Here is a 20,860-nt window from a genome sequence, read left to right on the forward strand (position 1 = left end):
TGTGGATGTGTTATCATGTCAACAAGCCAATGGGCAGGCAGTGCTACAGACACCTTTTCAAACAGCTGCAACATCTACTAGTCAGCCACCGCATTGGGAGAATACTGCTATATAGTCTATGCAAAGCATGTGTATCTACAGCCTACAGCAGGGGAGAGGATGTAGCCTTACCGCTAGAGTGGTCAACCTCAAAGCTGGGGAACCAGGTTCGAGTCTCTGCAACAACGTTCAACATCCTGTGATTCTGGGCAAATCACTTAATCTCCCTGTGCCTAACAAAAATGAATGTGTTCATCTGTAACAAAACTGGTACTCATGTAAAGCGCTCTGTTACCCGAAATCTTCGGGTCTAGTTCGCGCTATATAAAACTCATTTACTCCAGTCTCGCCCTCTTGCGGGAAAACAATGTAACGATAGAATCAGTGCCCATGAGCACTATCACCGAAAGGAGGAGTCGCCTTAACTCATGACTGGGAAAGACTTCTTCAAAGAAAAACAACTTGCAAACATTCAAACCCAACACTAGATGGCAGGAGTATGCAAAGCATGTGAATCTGAGGCTCTACATGCCAAGAACAGATGCTTACTGGGTAAGTAGCACAATCCTTTCTTTAAGTTCTCTATTCAGACCCCCCAGGATAAAGCGGCATGGATTCGCAAATTTAGCGGCACAAATATGGAAATTTAGCGGCATTTTTGCGGCACTTTATTTTACTCATAATCATTCATTTTCAGCCTTAAATCAATGGAAACTGTTTTAGCAGAGTATTTCACTTTGAATAGGCAACCTGGAATATGGAATAGAGAAAGCAGCCCACAGGTGAAGGCTGTTATCCCTTGGAATTGCAATTCTCCATTTGCTTTAGTATAGGTTGGTAGCAGTTATCACACCTTTTGACACATTGCGGGACCGGTGTTTGGCACATCCTTAACCCTTTTCTCGCCTGAGAGTCTGATGGTGGCTGGACACCGCTTTTGTGGACAGGCCACGGCCCGTTGAACAGGTCCGAGAAGGCCCACTGTGAGGAAAATAACTGACTTTGTTCGTATGTAAACCTTTTGAAATCCTACCTCTGCCCATTTATTTTAAAGCTCAAAATGATTCTGGTTTCTTCTCCTAAGATCCTAAAGCTAGCTTCCTGATTTGCAGAAGGGAAGAATATTTGTGAAAAATCCTCTCACGTTTGCCTCAATTTGTAACCAGCTAAAATACAGAATTTAGCACACAATCCCTGGTAACCCCTAGTCTTACTGTAGAATAATTAAAGACATGGTCATTGAAATGGGTCGCTTTCGGCCCCTGTATTTATTGTCCTTAACTTGTTATGCAAAAACACTGATCGCTTTCAGAACAATGAGTGTAAAAAACGTTAAGGCGATCGATGTAGTTCCTGCTTGTGTTTCACATGCTTTACTTAATCTTGCATTTCCTAGGAGTGTTTGTTTTTTACAGGATGTTGTGTAACTGTTTTTTCCCCAGTGCATCATATTAATCTTACCTAGTACTTAATTTGTATTATGTGACATCAAGGTATTATAATGAGGGCACAATTGAGTTGTGGCTAAAGGCAGTGCGAGTTTCTCTAAGGGCCTGTCGGGGGCAAAAAGGTGTTCAAAATACTGGTCATCCACACCATGGCCTCTCTGAAAAGCGCACAGAGCAGTGGTCACACATGCCAGTTGCAGTTGTGATTTCTATGCAAATCTGTGGGTAGAGTGGCACCTTACTCACATTTTTGTGTATATGTTTAAACTACAACCGTAATCAGATAGACCCGCCCCTTTCACAGATCCCCCACTTTTTTCCTCCCACCTCAAATCCTGAATAATGTTACATCTTATTGTGTTTCAAAGGAAACATTCAGCACTGCGTGATTACTACAAAACATACAAATAGATGGTTAATACGGCTAAAACGAACATTTTTGTGTTTCGGAGTAAGGGAACTGAGCACTCGTGCTGAGTGGCAGGGAATCAATTAGAATACATTTTTAGTGCGAATATTCGGATATGAAGTTTTCAAATAAGCTGCACGTATCAGAACATAAGGTTGCAGTGAAAATATGTGTAATGTCAGCAACGTGTAGTTGGTTCGTTTTGATCCATAATTTGTGGTTCTTTCAATGAGTCCACCCCTGCATGAGTACTGCATGACAAAATTATCCGCATTGGATAGTATGTTGTGGAGCTTTTTGCACTGCATTGTTATAAAGTAAAAGTTTAAAGTGGATGCTGACCCTTCCTTTGATTTCTATACTGTAAGCTGTAAGAGTGTAATTTAGTCTAGTGTCCTGACTTGCGCTTTCACAGCTCGCTCTTCAAAATGTTTGTACTCATTAAAAATAGTGGGTGTGAGTAACATTTTCTATTTTGCATGAATGTGCTGCATTGAGGTCCCTTCAACCCATAACCTGTTGACATTTACTAGGTCTCAATGGATACCACATAATATCGTTAGCCTACTGCAGGACCTTAGTGAGGGGAGAAGAGTTTAATGGGGAGTTGTTGATTTCGCAGGCACTTTTGTAAAAATCGCGGCATTTTTACAAAAGTGCCGATTTTGCGGCAAACCGCGAAATCCTGGAGGGTCTGTCTATTGAGTCTTAGCGCAGTATCTCAACAGCAGGGGTTGATGCCCCATAGCTTTTTGATTGTAAACACATACGTTTCAGTATCCTTGCCAACCAGAAGAATCTGATTTCTAAAGGACACGGCCCAAAATCCAGCATCTTGCAATCTTTATCTGCTCACACCAGGAAGAAGTAATCCCATGATTGAGAAGAAATATAAGCTGGTGCCGTCAACCCAGTTTATTATTGGGGATTTCTGGCTGACTGTCCTCATGATTAGAGCTACTATACTTGAACCATCAAAGACCTACTAATTGGGGTAAGAGCTTTAAGCAGAAGAGTTGCTACCAGTGCTGTGGCTATGTTGCTAAGATATGCAGAAGTTGATGGACAGATCGGAACAAGAAAAAGTCTCATTGCCATTGCAAACACATCAAGTCTATGCTTACCTAGGCAAAAAACTCACAGTGGCAAAGACTTGCGTACATATGGCATTGGATAGACATGCATGTTACAGGTCTTTACTTTCAAATCCAAAGTGCAGATTCACCATTTATCTTTTGATGATGGTACTATATTATCAAGATGCTTCTTTTATCACAAACCATAATTGCTACATAATTTGTTCCAAGCTACTCTAATCTCAATCTTACCCCCATTTTGGGGTATTTGCTGGTATTTTCTCAGATTGGAATCTGTAGCACATTCATACAACAAAAGAAATTAACATCAATTGTTTGACAGATCAAGATGGTATGTATATTTATAGGTGACCCTCCGAGCATATGTATCTAGGTGTAATATTAGGGTGCACGCACAACACCCACATAAAAATAATGGTGGCACGCAATCAAATCTGAAGATGATGCTGAGATCCACTGTTTGCCTTTGCTTGGAATCACAACCAGTAGGATGGCGGGGCTGTAGCGCTCCTGTGTCCTCCCCCTCCCAGCCCCCTTCTTTCCAGTTGCATTAAGTCCTGCGCTTTTGACTGGGAAGTTTGGTGCCCGGAGGGAGGCGCCGCCATCATGGCTGAGTTGCGTGCTGGATTTAAGGCCATAGATGGGCGCTTCAATGAACTGGGTGCGCGAATGGTACCACAGCTAGGATGCATTATCTCAACAAACCAAGGGGAACCGAACCCCATCCTTTGAAGGGAAGTGTTGATGATGTGGCACTTGTCTCTGTCAAGGGACACATCATTGACCATGGTTCATCTCCAGAACTGAAAAGTGGAAGAGCTCTGCAAACACCCTTCAAAGAGCATAAGAAGGTGCACAACAATGCTGACGTTCGGGCAGGCATCTGCATAAGGTTAACTTTGCTGTAAGCTTGATAAAGGAGCATACTTAACTTTTTTGTTATTTAATTCACTTATGCCTGATAAAGTCCTCACAATGTTGTACATCTCACACAGCATATGATAGTTAACTGTATTAACTGTAAATTGGCTTTCCATAAGTTAGTTCTCCAGGGTCCAATGTCAAGGAAGGATCCGTCTTTAGATAAACAGGTGGTTGGTGATGCACAGCAAAGAGGGCTGAGGTTCAGCACAAACTGCAGATAATGTGTGCACCTGTGATAATAAGAAAGGTGATGTCTGAAGCAGAAAACCACTGCAAGAACTAGACTGAGATAAACTGAACCACCTTATTTCATGGAGCTTTCAGGAATCCAGTGCATTGCCACATTTGCTCTCATGTTGCAAATCCTATTCATTGCCCAAGCTCTCTCATTAAACGATTTATCGTGCCTCTGAGCTGTGAATGGGTCCCACTCTGTCAACCACTGGGCATTGCCTACTGCCAGTCTTCTTCCTTTTAGCGTGTGGTAGAGCTAGAGAGGTAAAGGGGCACTTCCTTATGCAGTCTAGATTGAGAACGTAGTAGGTTTCGTGAAAATAGGGTTCGGTTGCAGTACCCCACAACTTTTTACTGGTATCTGGTAACTTCAACTAAAAGTGTGCTGGGTTCTTGCACATCATGTCCCCAGCACCAGTGTTCTTTCCCTAAAACTGTACCTTGTTTGGCACCACTCTAGCAACCTCTGTAAGTCCCTAGTAAATGGTACCCCTGGTACCTAGGGCATTGGGACTGAAGAGGGTATGCTAGGGCTGCAGCACCAGTTGTGCCACCCTAGGTACCTCTCACCCAGGCCTTGCAAACTGCCACCATAGCCTGCATGCCTGGGTGAAGAAAAAAACGACAAACTCGGCATTGCAAACTGCCCTATGTGCCATGCTAACAAGCACTACCTAAAGTATAGGTAAGTCACCCCTCTAGCTCCCCTTGGAGCACTAAGGCAGGGCGCACTATATCACAGGTGTGGGCAGATATGCCCCTACAATATTTAAGTCTATTCTTAGCTATCGTAAGTGCCAGGGCATCCATAGAGAATACAAGGGCTTGAAACTCAACAGCTTGAGTTTCCCAGCACCATGATGACTTCTCTGAATCCAGGAGTGTTTGGTACAAAACATCCCCTCTTAATAAACCCACACTGATGCCAGTGTTGTATTTAGTAAACAGTGTACTCAGAGGTGCCCCCTGAAAACCTACCAACTGGTGTGATCTCAGACTGGCTTTAGGCAGCCTGCCAACACCAGACATGTTTCTGGAACCCTTGTTGGAGAGCCTCTGCTCTGTGGCCAAAAGCAAAGCACATCTTGGATGGAGGTGTCACACCTCCTCCCCAAGGACGGGGACAGTGCTCAAGAGGGAAGCTTCAAATGCCTGCCGCCTTTGTAATGCGACCCCCAGCCTCTGCTGCTAGTAGCAGATGGCAGTCCTCAGTTCAAACCCCCACATTGGGCGGGAGAACTGACGCGAAAACTTAGTAAGTATAGGAGGTGTGCCCACCTTCACCAACTCCTCCCCTCAGGTGGAGGAGGCGGAGTAAAGCACACTTTTCAGCGCCCACCATTTTGAAGATGGTGGGACTTGTCCATTCAGGGTTACGAATTCTGCCTCCTCCCACAGGAGGATGGCATAATTGAGGGTGTAGACACCCAAGGTAAGGTGACCATTGGCCCTACCTGTCCTCCCTTAAAAAAAACTAAATCTAGTGTTCAGGTGGGTCCCCTTGCATCAAAGCCTAAAGACCCTACTGACTTGACCCCAGCCCTACCAGCCTGTCTCCAGCTTCAAAGACCCTGCAAAGAAATGTACGCCTGTCTTGCAGCCAGTGACCTCCAGAACCCTAGGAGGCCTGCTTGAAATTTGATAAAGACCAGAACTCCAGAGGACAGCTGACCTGTCCCCAAGAAATCTACATAAAAAACTCTGGTGCCCTACGGAACCGCAAGTCCTGTCCACTCTGCACCCAATGCCTCTGGCCTGTGTCCAGGTGGCCCAGCGATCCTGACTTAAAGTCCAGCATTGGCTGACCCCTCTTGGACCCACGACGATGCCTGTTGTCTGAATCTAGAGGTCCCCCACCGCGATCGGCCCCAGTAAGAAAAGCATGACATCAAAGGACACCCCTGCACCTGAGGCTCCTGGGCCTTGGGGGGGCTCCACCAACTGTGTCTCTATGACCCACAGCATCTCTACTTACCTCTGCTGTCACTGGTGACCTTCGTGCAGCCTCCAGTTTAACACCTGCAATATGTTTGTCCAACCAAGTTTCTCCATTGAAAAGCATTGGGTGTCCAACGCTGTCTTTGCACCCTGCACCTGGCCACTCCTGTGCCACTGGTGGTGTATGGTTGGTGTTGCCTTGTAGCCCCTGTGTTTGCTTTGACCTCCAAAGCTTGGCCCCTGCAACCGATTTACTGACCTGCATCTGCATTAAAATGCATTAGGCCGTTCTTTGAATTTGACCTCTGCACCCAGGCGCCCCTATGCTGCTGGTGGTGTAGATTTATGCTTAGCTGAACCTTTTCCTCTGCTGACCTTAAAACTGCAAGTTGGGTACTTACCCGTGAAACCGCATTGTTGTTTTCCTCCATAGGTTAACATTGAACTGTTTAAATACTGCTCTGTCAACATTTGAAAGACTAAAGTACTTTTCCTGAAAAACTTATGTACCTTTTTGCGAAAAGCTTGATCTTAAAATTAAACTCAATTAAAGCTTATTTTTATGAAATTGGTGTGGATCTCCTTTTTGAGTCGTGTGTCCCTTATTGGTCAGTAATGTATGTGCTATAAATATCTTGCACTCTGTTTTAGGCCAAAGGCTGCTCACCCACACTTCAACAAATAGAGAACTTTGGGTTTGAATTGAGCCCTGTACACTTGTGTGGGAATCTCTGAACTCTCCACAGTATAACCACCTAGTGGTATACCACATACAGAGACAGCTTCCTACAACTGGTATTACACAAGCTAGCTGTGCTAGGCTGCAGCTCCCATGCATATGTGTGGCCTAGCAGTGTTAAGCTGTTTTCGTGTGGGATTACTTCACGATGAGGGGTTAGGGTGGGGGGAGATTCAAGGCCTGAGAGCTGTGAGAAGGTGGTCAGATTTTCAGAACTGTCAATCTGAGCAGTTGACGGATGCAGAGGAGATGATTGGGTTTTTATGAGATCGGAGGTACTAGCTGTTTAGGGCAGAGTGAAGGTAATGTTAGGGTGAGGACCACCAGGAGATGTGAATGCGGTATTTATTTGGAGAGGATAGGTAGTACAGTGCAGTGCAGGGGAATCTTTTAGAAGTGAGTGTAAGTAGTTTTTTTTGTGAACTGTTAAATGCTTCTTGAACATGGAGAAAGATGATGGAGAGCACTTTGGTATGGTAGGAAGAGGTGAGACTTTTTTATGCATTCTATTGTGTCTTTTCAAGATTTACCAAAACAAAATAGTCGTTGACATCAGTCGCCATTGCATTATGTTTGGTAATGCTTCAACTTACCCGGAGTTCAATCATATTTTTAAATAGTAATAGGCACAGTGGTTTAACCCTATCCTAAAGTCTTCGCAACATCTTCCCCACGAATACAATAGAAAGTGGGGAAAGATGATAGATAGACATGTTTATTTGCACAATTTTTCATGGCTGATGCATCATGTTCCACTGAGAGAATCTTTGCTTGTTTAGTCAAAACTATAGCAACCACCCCTATGGGCAGCAAGCTTACCCATAATTCATGAACTTCTAGTGCGTCCAAGCAGAATATTAAAAATATATTCCAGGAAGTGCTGCGGTTGTTTAACAGTGACCATATACAGCTCTTTAATGTGGAGTCATGAGCCATTTTAGGTTTTGCACAATAGGCAATAAATCTTGCTTTCATGATCCAATGTTGGGAAAACCGGCAAAACTCAATATGGATTTGGGCATGAGAGGCCGAGTTGGGTAGGTGAAACACTCTGCGAAAACAAGCTGATTGCACTCTATCCAACCAGGTGAACATTTTATCATTAAAAGTAATGACTCCAAAAGCTATAGTGGATAGTAATTTGGCACCTATCACTCTAATTAACGGGGTGAAGTCTGGAGAATGGAGAGTTTTCCTAGGAAGGCCCCCTCCTGGCTGCGAGCCACACCTTGCATTGCAGCGACTTGCGGACCCGGGCTCCCTCTGTGGTCTATCCAAACTCCAAGATATTTATATATGCCTTCTCGACTTGTTTCTTTCTGGGTCCATCTATAAGTTTAACTTGTATGGCTATCTCCCCTGTGGGTTTTCTTATGTTATAGTCCTCTTTCTCAATTTCACGTAACAACGGCTTGTGGGTTCGTAAAGGAGATCCAAGCCCATGAGCGTTTTCACAACATGCTGAAGGGAGGGTGGGTTGCTTGATGGCTTTGAGGGTTTATCCCGGGTCTTTGGGTATTCACCACAGTGGGTATTGGATTCTTTTTTTTCCTTACATTTCCCAATAGTCTCTTTTGGACTGAGCATGGTGCATTGATCGATTTCGGTCTTGCATTGTCCCACACTTTGCACTCCGATAGTTTGTTCTGGGGAGCAAGTGGCTAAAATTCCTCCTCCATGGATGTTTTTGCTAGATACAGAGGCTGTATTGGCTTTCGATTTATTGTTATCGGATCTGAGCCAGCGTAATAGCACTCCATTTTTTTTCCTAGCGTTGGGGAAAGATGAGTACTAATCGCGTCTAACCAGCCAGCTTCAAATCACCGACTAGTCCCCCTCCCCCCCTTTAAAGGAAATATACATACTGCCCAGGTTCATGCAAGATCCCCTAAGACCTCTAAAGTTTTGAGCGAAAAACAAGACAATGCCAAGCTGCCAGCAGGTGGGGCTTTGGCTAAGCCTAGACACACGACACAGGGAATCGACCAGGGCAAGAGTGCAGGGCCAGCTCCCTTAGTAAAACATAGTACGAGTCACTCAGGAGCAGGTCCACGGGCAGCTATTACCCCGAAAAATACTTATAAGAGCCCTCCTGTAAATCTTCCTCCGGAGTGCCACCCATACGTCGCTGTTTTAGTAAATGTCCCTCCCCTTAAAGACGCCCAGTTTAAGACCCACCAAACCCTAAAAAACAAAACTCTGCATTGGTTAAAAACTAACAAACCACTACATAGGGGGTATGGAGGGAGTAATCCTGGGAGTCCGCAGGGTAGGCTGGATAGGTCAGAGTAGGAAACAACTGGAAGGGGACTGTGTGGTAGTTAATTTCCAAGATAATAGAGTAGCACAAACAATTTCTAACCTGAACCAGCATGTGGGTGGCCCAGGTATTAGTGTGGTGGACCTGTCCTACTTCTACCCTCGTCCCTCTATGAATCACGTTGGTTTAGCAACAGGGGAAACAAGCTACAGCAATAGCGACCGGCCATGGCACTCGGCGGGACCCCAGTTCTACCCCCTGGCAGTACGGCCAGGACCAATCTGGGGAACAACAGGGTATTGACATGAAGATCCCCGTGGGCTGGTCTCAGGAGTCTCTAAAGTGAGATTATAATACTTGTAATACTACTGAAAAGCTGACCAGCTTGCCACCCCAATCCGCCACATCGACAGTAAATATTGCGAGAAGGGACTCTGAGGGTGGGCAGCTTACCAACACTGTGGGCAACGGCCCACTTGTCCCGCTTGGGGGCGTTGTCGACTGCGAAGTTGAGTCCAGTCGCACCCCAGCTGTAACGGACCCAGTCCTTAGGGTTTTCAGCTGGAATGTGGCTGGGCTAGCTAGAAAGCTTGCCCTGCCTGATTGGAATGCCCTCGTGGAGGAGCACTCGATTTGCATCTTCCAGGAGACGTGGAGTAGGGAGCCCATCCATAAGGCTGGTTACTCCTCCCACTTCATTCCAGCAGTCTACCCAGAAGCAGGGAGAGGACGCCCCTCTGGCGGTCTTCTTATCTGGGTGGCTGCCTCACTCAACTGTAGGGTAGAGGTCCACCAGACTAATAGCCCCGACCTCCTTAATATCACACTGAAAGATGTCCGGGGTCGCCCCATCATGAATATCTTTAACATCTATGCACGGGGCATTAAGGGAGGTAGACAGTCGCCCACAATCGTCCACTTAGAGGGCTTGTTAAGGACAACTCCATATAAGTCTTGTACCTTAGTTGCAGGTGATCTAAATTGTACGTTCGAGCCATTAGGCTCGGACGACACCTTGGATCTGGAGGAGGAGGAGGATCAGAGAAGAGGGATCCCAGCTTTAGAATTAACCCCGATCAAGAGGTGGACCAAAGTGGCGCTTCAGATCAACGCCCTTAGTGTGGAGTTTGATCTGAGGGCACTCAATGGGAGGTCGCGATCAGATAGGGCGGGTGTCCACACCTAAAACAGGCCCAACCACACGTCGAGAATCGATTATATCTTGCTCGACGTGCTTATGGACCTCGGTGAAGGACATGGTAATCATTCCGTCCGTAGAGAGCGATCACAACTTGCTCTCGCTGACCCTTACTCCCTGGTGGTCAGTTAATAGAGGGGGTCCCTTGCCCACTGTCACTACCATCTCTGGGGACTTAACTGTTTCGCATTGCGGCAGGCGGTTGAAGTGGCCAAAGCTCAAGCTCTACTCCGAGAAGGTCGAGGCAATAACGCTACTCCTGGCTGCAGCCCAGTGTGATTTGGTTAACACCGAGGGAGGCCCGGAGGGGGTTTCAGGGAAATTCTGTGCCCTGACCAAGGCCATAAGCAACTTGTTTACTTTACCAACGAGACATAAGGGGGCTAAAAAAAGGGCTTTGAGAAGACAGGGATGGTATACCCACAATTGCAGGCTAAGGAAGAAAATGTTGGTGGGTGCAGTCAAGTCAAAATCCCAAACTAGAATTATGGAGGCCCGGAAGCTCTAGTCCCAGACTCTCCAAATAGCAAAAAAAGAATGGGAGGATAAGTTTTGGGAGGATCTATTAGCTGCCAGCAAAGGAAAAGATGCGAGGGGTTTCTGGAACCTGGTGGGTTCTAGGAATCGACCCGATGACACACTGAGGACTTGCACCATCCCGTCCCAGACCTGGTCCAGTCATTTTGGGGCTTTATACTCCCCGGTAGAAGGGTCCCTTAATGAACCTTTTGTACCCTCTACCTTAGGTTGGAACGGAATTACTGATCCTTTCACTATCCGGGAGGTAACAAATGCAATAAAGTCCGTGGTACCCCTGAAAGCAGCCGGCCCAGATGGGCTTCCGGGGGACTTACTTAGAGCATACCCAACCGAATGGGCCACTCTGATCTTCACCCTTCTGAATGCCATCATGGAAGGCGGACCTGTCCCAGAATCCTGAAAGGGGGCGGAGGTGGTACCCATATTCAAAAAGAGTTGTCGGGAGAACCCAGGGAACTACAGGCCAATAAGTCTGATCGACTCAACACAAAAAGTGGCCGGGAAGGTGATTTTAGGGAGGATCCTTCACTGGGTGGATGAAAACTACATTCTATCCGACTTCCAAGCAGGATTCCGCTCAGGAACGGGCACCATAGAACAAGTCTTTAGACTTATGCTTTTGCACTGGAAGGTGGTGGAACTGGGTAAGGGCAGTCTCTACTTGGCCTTCATCGATCTAAAGACTGCATTCGACCTTGTACCAAGGGAGGAACTTTGGAGGGTTCTCCAGGGCCTTGGGATCGCTCCCTACATTCTGTCGCTCCTGATAAAACTTCACACTGACAACTTTGCCCAGGTGCGGTGGGGTCAGAGTGGGGAAACGACTGAAAGGATCCCGGTGTTCAGGGGTGTTTGCCAGGGTTGTGTGCTGGCCCCCACCCTATTTTCCCTGTATGTAAATGGGGTGATAGAGCATCTGCTTCAAGAACCTGCGGATGCACCTTCCCTGGGGGGCGTACGGATCCCCACATTATTGTTTGCGGATTATACCCTCCTCATCGCCAAGACTCCACAGGGCCTCCAGAAGCTTTTGACCCGATTCCAGGACTTCTGTTTGGCAAGGGGATTGGTGATCAATGTGGACAAAACGAAATATCTGATCATGCATCCACCACGGAAACTAGGACGCCCCCAAGTTTTGAACTCTATCCCGCTTGAGAAAGTTTGCGAATTTGATTACCTGGGAATACGACTGTGTGACACTATGAGCTGGACGTCTCACATCAACAAGATGGTCCTCAGCCACAAAAGGGTAGGGGGTGCGTTGCTAAAGGAGTATCATGCCTCATCCAAAGAGTCTGTGGCACCGGCAATAGAGATTTATAAAGCAAAAGGAGTCACCTCCGCACTTTATGGGGCGGAGTTATGGGGCTTTTTCAATCTGGAGTCCCTATCCAAGTCAGAGAGCAAATTCCTGAAAGACTTACTTGCTCTTTCCTTGAGTACTCCCACAGTCCCTGTTTGCTTAGACGTGGGCTGTAAGACAATCAAGGACCAGGCTCGTCTCCGGCCGTTGCTATTATGGGCTCGCTTGTGGAGGGTGCCAGAGTTAAAATCTTATGCTGACGGTCTGTCTGAGGTGATGGACATGGGTGGCTGGCAAAAGATCAAGTGGCTGAGGGAGATAAAAAACCTTTTGGGGGAGCTGGGCTTGGGTGACTGTTGGACCACAAAATCTGCCCCACCCAAGGCTATCCTGAAAAAACTGTATTGGGACTGGGTCTCTTCCCAACTCATTGGTAACCCACGTCACTGCAATTCGACCACAGCATTTCTTAGAATTAAGGACGTGGTTGCCTACGAACCCTACCTGGATTTGACCACCATGCCAGTTGATAGGGCTCTTTTCATCAAGTTCAGAATAGGCACTCTCCCGATTGGGGACCTCATATCCCGATGGAAATCACCAGTGCAGCTTTCGCCCTTTTGTGCTTTCTGCCCTACAAGGCCTGAGACGGTGGCACATATCCTTTTTGAGTGTCCGGACTACATCCGCCCAAGGAGGCGTTGGCTCAAACCTCTATTTAAACGCCTTGGGACACGCGAACATTTGGTAGCGCTACGTATCTTGCTAACAGACACATCTCCTCTTATAGTATGTGGCATTTCTAAGTTTTTAAAATGGTCGTGGATACTTCGCAGAAACAGACTGTCTATCTCAATTTAATCTAGTTTTAACTAATTTATTTAATGCGTAAAATGGCATTTTTATCTTTCTTAACTAGTGAGACATTTGTATTGTTTATCTGCAATTTTTTACTATTTGTATTGCTTTTAAGATGCAATTGTTTATCGAAATAAAGCTTTCCAACTAGTAAAGGAATTTACTTGGACATCACTTGACAGTGTATGTTCTCTCCATCTCTGTGGACCAACATGTTACTGGTCCAAGATTCTATTGTAGGTATCTCAGTATTTAACAGTGTCCCTGCATGCACTCCCGAAGACAAATTTGTGACTTTTTATAAAATATATATTTCTCATCACCCCATACCCTGCATATTCATACACTACCAGAGAGCACTGGGTTTCTCTCTCTCTTCCTCTCCCTTGCCCCCCTTCCCTATTGATCACTTGTTGACTTCCTGATATTTCCAGTGTTGACCAAAACTCCTGCTCACTGCTGATGTCTGTATGAATTACATTTGTGCATTTCTTTGTGACAACAATTTTATGTGGGTATGTAGTAGGATCAACATTGCTGTTTATAAAAATATAGTTGATCCCTTTATTTAAATCCTTTCGTTTCAGGTTAGATGGCAGCATGGAGCCAGCCAACGAAATCCTTGAATCTGCATCACATGATCGACCGTTGGTTACCCAGACTTACAGTGCCGCTGTGGCAAAAGGTACATTCGTACCGTCATCACCTACAAGACACGGTAAACGAGATAAGCTTGTTAAGTAATGGGGGACCTATACTAATTGTAAATGTTAACTTTTTTGGACGGGTCATACATCTTTTCCCCAATTCATAATCTACTATTGAACGTGTTGATAAGCTTCAAATGACTGAGCTACGTGTCAGCTTTAGACAGCCAATGAGAACGATTGCTAGTTTAACTTCAGTAAATAATTAGTGATTTAAGCTGTTATGTTGTCTGATTTCCTGCTCAGCTCAACATGTCTGTGGGCTCATGCATCCGATTCAGAGATCTGTGTTTAAACCCGTGCTCACTGGTTCAGATCACAGCAGCTCCCCTCATTCTCCTAGGTTAATAAAATAAAAGAATGAATAATAAATACACCTTTTATCAGTGCCTTCAGGTGTGTGTTTTATGTTGTTAGCAACGTTTCTAATATTTAAGCCAGATTTACTATGTTCTTTCTCTGGTAAAGCTCATAAAATAATGACACCAAATTTTGGTGATTTTGGAAAGCTGACGGGTAGAAATGATGTCTTGTTACAAGCTGTAGGAGTGACAACAAAAGTGACTCTCATTGTTGGCTGTGTGGATTGAAAAACTGCTCAATGGTAAAAGTTGGGAAATTGTAGGTCTAGAAAATTAGATGTACTCTTTTAAGGGTCAGACTATTGCGGCAAAGACCAAGTAGAAGTTTGATTTTTATGAATGCCTTATCTTTGCATTACTGTGATTAAAAATGCTTGATGACAAAAGTTAGGAGCTAGAAAATGGTGTTTATTCTGTTAAGACTTTGAAACTATTGTGTCTGTCACTAACTTTGACAATTGCTTTATCCACCGCCTTTCTGTAGCCTACTCGGATGACCTAGGAGCTGTGGGCGGAGCCAGCCTGGAAGATGAAACAAATGCACTGAGATTGGATGAAGATAGTGAGCATCCTCCAATGATTCTAAGAACTGACTGAACGCTGTGAACTCCCTCTTCTGAAACCAGGAACTCTGATCTGACATTTCTTAAGGACTCTGTTGTATTTGCTGCTATGAACTATTGACATGAGTCTGAAGCAGAAGAGAGAGACTGGAAAAATGTTTTAAGATATTAGTTGTAGTCCAAATCTCGACCCTCACGGAAAATATAATTTTCACTTCAGTGGCTTTTAAATTTCATCTGTTTTAGCTGTATTTTTGTTGCCAAAAACAGCTGTTCGTGCAGCACTCAAAGCCTATTAGCTTTGCATGCATTTATGTGCCAAGCGAGCATATAAAAGATACAAGCCACTTTAATCCATTTGGTATAATTTTTTTAAGAAAAATGTGTATATTTATATATATATATATTAGGAGACATAAGGAAGGTGCAGACGAAATGAAGGTGGATCCAGATGTAAAGGTAGCTCTCCTTGGTTCTGTACTGACAGAGGTCCAAATTATTTTACTTGTGCATGAACTCGCAGGCACAATTGCTGATTGACGTTAGACTTTTTGAAATACATCTGGTTTCTTCAGTTTCTACCCCTCTCTCCTGGACCACTTTGTTAATTAAAAATCTTTGTGAATTTTGCTACTTGTGTAACTTTTCTGTAATGTTATATTGTCCTCCTTTACCTCCCTGTTTTGAATGGAACTATTTGTACAGCGGAATTTTAAGCCTTGCTACCTGTTGGATGTGTGAAGTTGAAAAGCTGCCTCCTGAGTATAAGCGAAGATGCTGTTGGTTTGTAATTTAGCCTCCCTCTGTATTTATCAAATGTTCAATAGGTGCGATTTGTTGTTGTGCCGCATAGTAGCTTGACAAGTATCATTTTCAATGTGTTAAAATGGCCAAATAATTATTGGACCACAGAGTGGAATTATATCATGCACTACCCTTGACTAATTGTGAAGTAGATTGTCGCCCAACCCAGAAAAAAAAATCTTCATTGAATGCTATTTGGATGTACTCCCTTTCCCTTCTGATGGTAAAACTTATGTTTAGAATCTCACTGTAGGTTCCACTTGTGTAGCTACAGTGGGAACTGTAGAAACTCCTTCCATAGATCTTTTTTTCTATGTTTACAAACCAGGTTTGTTTACTCAAATAGTGAGTCTTGGTAGTTTTCAAGAGACTGCCTTCAGCAGTGGATGCATGCGTCTCTTGTGCACCAAGGTATGATCTGCCAGTATAATTCAAAATAAAATTTAAATAACCAAAAATGGAACTTTTTCAAATTCCCACTTCACCTGGGATTAGCAGCAATAGCCAGAGTAAATCTTGTTTTGAGCAAGGATGCTTCCAGGTACCATACTCTATTGTTTTTGTTAAAGTTTTTATGGTTTACAGTTAGGGCCTAGTGGAATTTGCAAAACAAATTCCCCTCCAGAATTTGTATCCCCTTTAAAGATATTTAATAATTTGAACTTTTGAATGATCTAATAATTTCCAATCTTTGTATTCTACTGCTACCAGGAATAAAGGACATCCTACAATGGGACTCTGGGGCAGGAATTAAGAACAAGCTTGCCCAGCCAAGGGAAGTGGGGCCAGACTCTGATTGCCCTCTATCAAGCAATGAATATATATGTTTGATGCGAGTGAAGTAGGCAGACCGCCACTACTGACTTTTATAACGTACACATATCAAGAGCAGACTTAGATATAGGAATTCCATGTTCTCTACTCCAGCTAGCACCAAGGCATATATAACTGAAAAAGATTTGTCACTTTACCGCGAAAGCTGTTCGGAATGTTTCATTAACTTTTTCTGGAACAAAGTATAAATAATATTAAAGACAACTGTCATGTGATGTGCCTGTTTGAAGGATGGTATAATGTCTTCAACATATGTACATCGAAATTATCAACGCTCTTCGTACATGCATGAAAAAGCTGCCAACAAAAGCTTGTTTGAAAATAATTTTATTGCATTTTTGTAATAAAAAAACAATGGACTCTATTTTGTTTGGTGGAAATGGTGATGAATTTGCTTTTTTCTCCCACCAGTGCATATGAAAATAGAACACATTGTGGACATGACCAGTTCTAAGAATTCTCTAGTTGTTTACTCTTGGTGGTGGGACCCTCCTCTCGTTGACATGAATGTAAATTGATGCAATACCTTGCCACCCCTTGTGCTAATAACTAAGTAAGTGAAATGAGACGCCACACCTGGCTCTCACAGTGCAGTTAATTCAACACTAAACAATTCAATGTGATAGGTGACACTGGTCAAGGAAAGACCCCAAATAAATTATGCTTTTCTTGGAATGAATAAATACATGGTGGACAAGTCCAGATAATAATTTAATGTCCCAAATGTTGTGAGGCGCATTCCCTGTGATCAGAGTTCTTACCAATGAAGTCAATCTAATAGGAGTGCTCATCTAAATGTTGTTCAGCTGGAGTAAGTTGGTAGTGTAGAAGTTTCCAGAGTATGGGCTTGCATCATCATGTCCACACTGCGGTCGTGTTGATCCTGATGCTGGAGTTGCAGAAGGAAAAGTGTATATACTCTTTTGCTTTAGCTAAGTAAAAGTTTTAGAGGGTGCAGACTCACCTAGCAGATGACTCTGCATAATAATCGATAGGACATCAGAGAACATAAACTGTAAAGCAACCCAACCTTTCAGGTACCTGCTGAAGGCAGTTTGAAAATATCTGGCTTGGCTTTGGTGCAGCGCTTAAGTTGTAATGGAATGAGTGCCGTGCCCAACACACTGCTCTGAAAGCTGGTGGTTACAATTAATTGTCAGTACACAGAATACCAATTTGCCTAGTCTTGAACCAACCTCTTTAATTGACTGCTGTGCACTCCCTGTGCCTTTATCTCAATCTTACAGGCTCCTTCTTTCTCCCTTTGTGGCCGTTTTTCCATCTTTATCTTCCTCCGTCTTCCACCTTTGTTTTAGGTGTCTTGCTCTCTGTAAATGTCTAATACAGAAATAAGTGCCAGTTGCCAAAAAGAAGTTCCAGTGATACCCACAGGCAAAACCGGCTCAAATTAGGCACTGCTTTGGTGAGTAGTCCAATTAGTGACTTTAACTTGCATTTTCGGAGGCAAAGGGTATGTCTGCTAATAGCATATTGTTGATGAGTCTCATTTCCAGGAAGGCGGATCGGCTCCCTTATTTTAACACTCATGGCAACGTACCTTATATCTGTAGCAAAACAACAAAAAAATGGGTAACCAGTTAAGGAAATTCCTTTCAAGAAATGGGAAAGAAATGCCTTGTAGACTCTTCATTATTAGTCATAATTGCTTTACTGATACCCTGCTGGGAGTGCACCCCCGGAACATCTTTTTGTATAGTTTTTGTTTCATTGAAGCACTATCCTAGAATGTCTACATCCATGATTTCGTATACAATCTGTGGAGTGGAAACTGAACAGTGGCTTAATTTTTTTCATGAATGTTCAAAATAACTCTCCAGATTCTCGGTTCCTCTCCCTTCCGTCGGAATTGCTCTATGTTGCTTCCTCCTTTCTTGCATCGACTATATGGATCTACTCATCTGGGTCGGGATTGGGATAACTTCAACCTACCGGGCCTTGCCCTTCGGGCCTTGACCCGTTGTTTCTCCACAGCAAGCATGTCTCGCCCGTGATTGAATGGGCGCCATTCCGCTACTGTCCTCATTTTTGTGCCAGATACCCCATGGCTGACCACCACCAGATCTGCAACATCTGCCTCTCTCTCCCGAGCACAATGAGGCCTCCTGCGATGCCTGTTGCTCCTTTCGCTCGAAATGTCACGTAGAAGTGTACAGCCCCAGCTGTCGAGTAGTAGACCTTTATGCCAGGTCCCAGCTCAGGTACCAACTTAAAAACCAAGGGCTTGCCTCCTGTCCAACAGGCTCTGAGTATGAATCCCTCTCTTCTGGATGCCTGGCACCTCTCACACTCCGAGCACCCCCCAACCAAAGGACAAGTCGTCCAGACTCCAAGCCAACCAACAGGATACCATCTGGTCTGCCACTGCCTCCTAGCCATGGTCGGCACAGAGCACACACTTCGGAATGACACCCAGACTCGGCGCTGGAGAAGATCCTGAAGCCAACACACTCACTACCGACAGCTGACCTTCGGTGTCCGCATCGTCGACCCCCGCCGTTAATGGTCACATGGAGTACTCTCCGGCAAACACATTGCTAATGGACCTGATATAACTTGGAGACTGGGAGTGGTATATATACCACCATCTTATCATTACACTCCAGCGCACACTATGGAATTTGCAGGAACGGATTGATAACTGGAGGTACGATTGGCAGAGCTGGCCTTGCTTGAATCTACTCTACACACTTGAGGAAGTCAAATGCATATTTGCCATACGACGAAACACATGTTGGTTGTTTGTTCTTGGCTGCCTGTTCCACTATCAACGTTATATGAATTACAGTATGTACGTGGAATAAAGAATTACTCCAGTATTGGAGCTTTCATAGATTATCATGCCTGAATCATTCCCAGTCATCGAGACGGGAGTCTCCGGTATATAGAAAAGCAATGCTTAGTTGTATAGCAAACTGAAAAGAGACCTAGGCCCATTTCCCTTTTGCAACCCATAACCTTCGTTATGTAAAAGAGACCAAACTTGTCTCTGAACCAACCAGAGCTCCTCACCCTCTTGAACACTCCTGAGAGAACCTTTTGCCCCTCCGATATTCTACCGCACATTGTGCTAGGGAGTCTCCTTTGAGCTCTGCTCAAATTCTGCTATTTTCAACCTTTTTGAAGAACTTTGTTCTTACATCTTCAACTGGATTTTGCACTACACTGGACTGTCTTCAAATACATTCTTTAGAGAATGTCTGGAAAGGAGAAGAAGGGTATTTTGGAGCCTGTGCCACTTGTTCAAAGAAGAGGCTCTACACTGATGACCCTCATACTGACTGCATTTACTGTCTATACCCGGATCACCAGGCCAAAGACTGCAATGGTATGTTGCACTTTCTCAAGTAAGACTGAGAGATCGTGAAGGACGCCTTTTGATATGGCTTCAAAAGCTAAAGGCCAGAAAGGAGGTTATCTCCAGTGACAGTGATGAGGCTTCCTCCTCAACATCTAGGAGATCTCAAAAGAAAAGAAAATCTCCTCAAACTCATTCTTCAGGAGAACGTCCTGAGAAGGCTCTAAAAAGACCACTCATGGGTCTTCTGGATGTAGTCCTTCAAAATCTCAATCTGTGGTAAAGGACATACTTCTGGAGACAAACCATCGAAAAAATCAACTTCTGAGCCGTCAGTCACCTCCTCGGGTCAAAGAATCCTTCAGGAAGCCTTCTTCTATGCCTTCTGAGGAAAAATCTAAGAAACTTGTATCGTCGACGGGATCGTCGACGAAGAAACCGTCATCGGCGACGACGAAGATAGAGGTAAAGAAACAATCAAAGTCACCATCATTGCCTATTGCAGTATCTTCTCCGACGACGTCATCGTCGACTGTGGTGTCGACGCCGGTTACATCGACGACGGCATCGACGACAACTATGTCGATGGCGGAATCGTCGTTAACTGTGACGACGACGGAGTCATCGATGGGAACATTGACGACGGTGACTATGTCGTTGATGACTGATATCGCTTTACGCCTGGTGTCGACGACAGTAGTGTCGACGGTGAACTCGTCGACGGGGGAAATTACAGAAAAACTGGTAATTGTACGAAAGAGGAGGATTACACCAGAGGTCACCTCCCAAGCAAGATTACAACTCTAGTGCCATCACACCTGCTAGACGAGGAAGGATGATGAAGGATTTTCAGTTTATGCTGGCTGACTATAAAAAGAGATTTCCGCCGACACCAGCTTCCCAGGAAATCTCTGTCTCGCATCCACGTTCCTTCCCTGCTACTCCAGTTAGAAGCAGGGAATCGCTACAAGAAGTTACGCCTCCAACTCCTCAAACACAGCACCACCAGGACTCTGTCACCACGGACAATGATGACCGGGAGGAGGGGGAAATAACAGATCCCAACAAAGAACGGGATGACTACCTGATTCCATCTCCAGCATCGCCCACACCAGTACCTGTTGATTCTCCGCCGGTGGATATCGGCGGATTCCATAATTTAATGGAAAGAGCTGCGAAGAGATTGCAGCTTCCGATGGCTACAACACAAACGGGATGCTTCCTATACGATTTTAAGGAGCCATACCATGAGTCTGTTCGGGCTATTCCAATTGTTTCCCATGT

At 44.7% G+C, this 20,860-nt stretch overlaps 1 protein-coding gene across 1 annotated transcript in view; it reads left to right on the top strand.

Annotated features, from left to right (window-relative positions):
• WIPI2 (WD repeat domain, phosphoinositide interacting 2) overlaps window positions 1–16,624 on the top strand; it is a 171,389-nt gene extending 154,765 nt beyond the window's left edge. The window contains exons 11-12 of the mRNA XM_078665016.1: window positions 13,578–13,708; window positions 14,544–16,624. Of these exons, the coding sequence (XP_078521142.1) occupies window positions 13,578–13,708; window positions 14,544–14,656 (244 nt within the window). The 3' untranslated portion in view covers window positions 14,657–16,624. The remainder of the gene's footprint in view (window positions 1–13,577; window positions 13,709–14,543) is intronic.
• The last annotated feature ends 4,236 nt before the right edge of the window (window positions 16,625–20,860 follow it).

Source organism: Lissotriton helveticus, chromosome 10 (assembly GCF_964261635.1).
Source record: "Lissotriton helveticus chromosome 10, aLisHel1.1, whole genome shotgun sequence".
Classification (NCBI taxonomy): domain Eukaryota; kingdom Metazoa; phylum Chordata; class Amphibia; order Caudata; family Salamandridae; genus Lissotriton; species Lissotriton helveticus.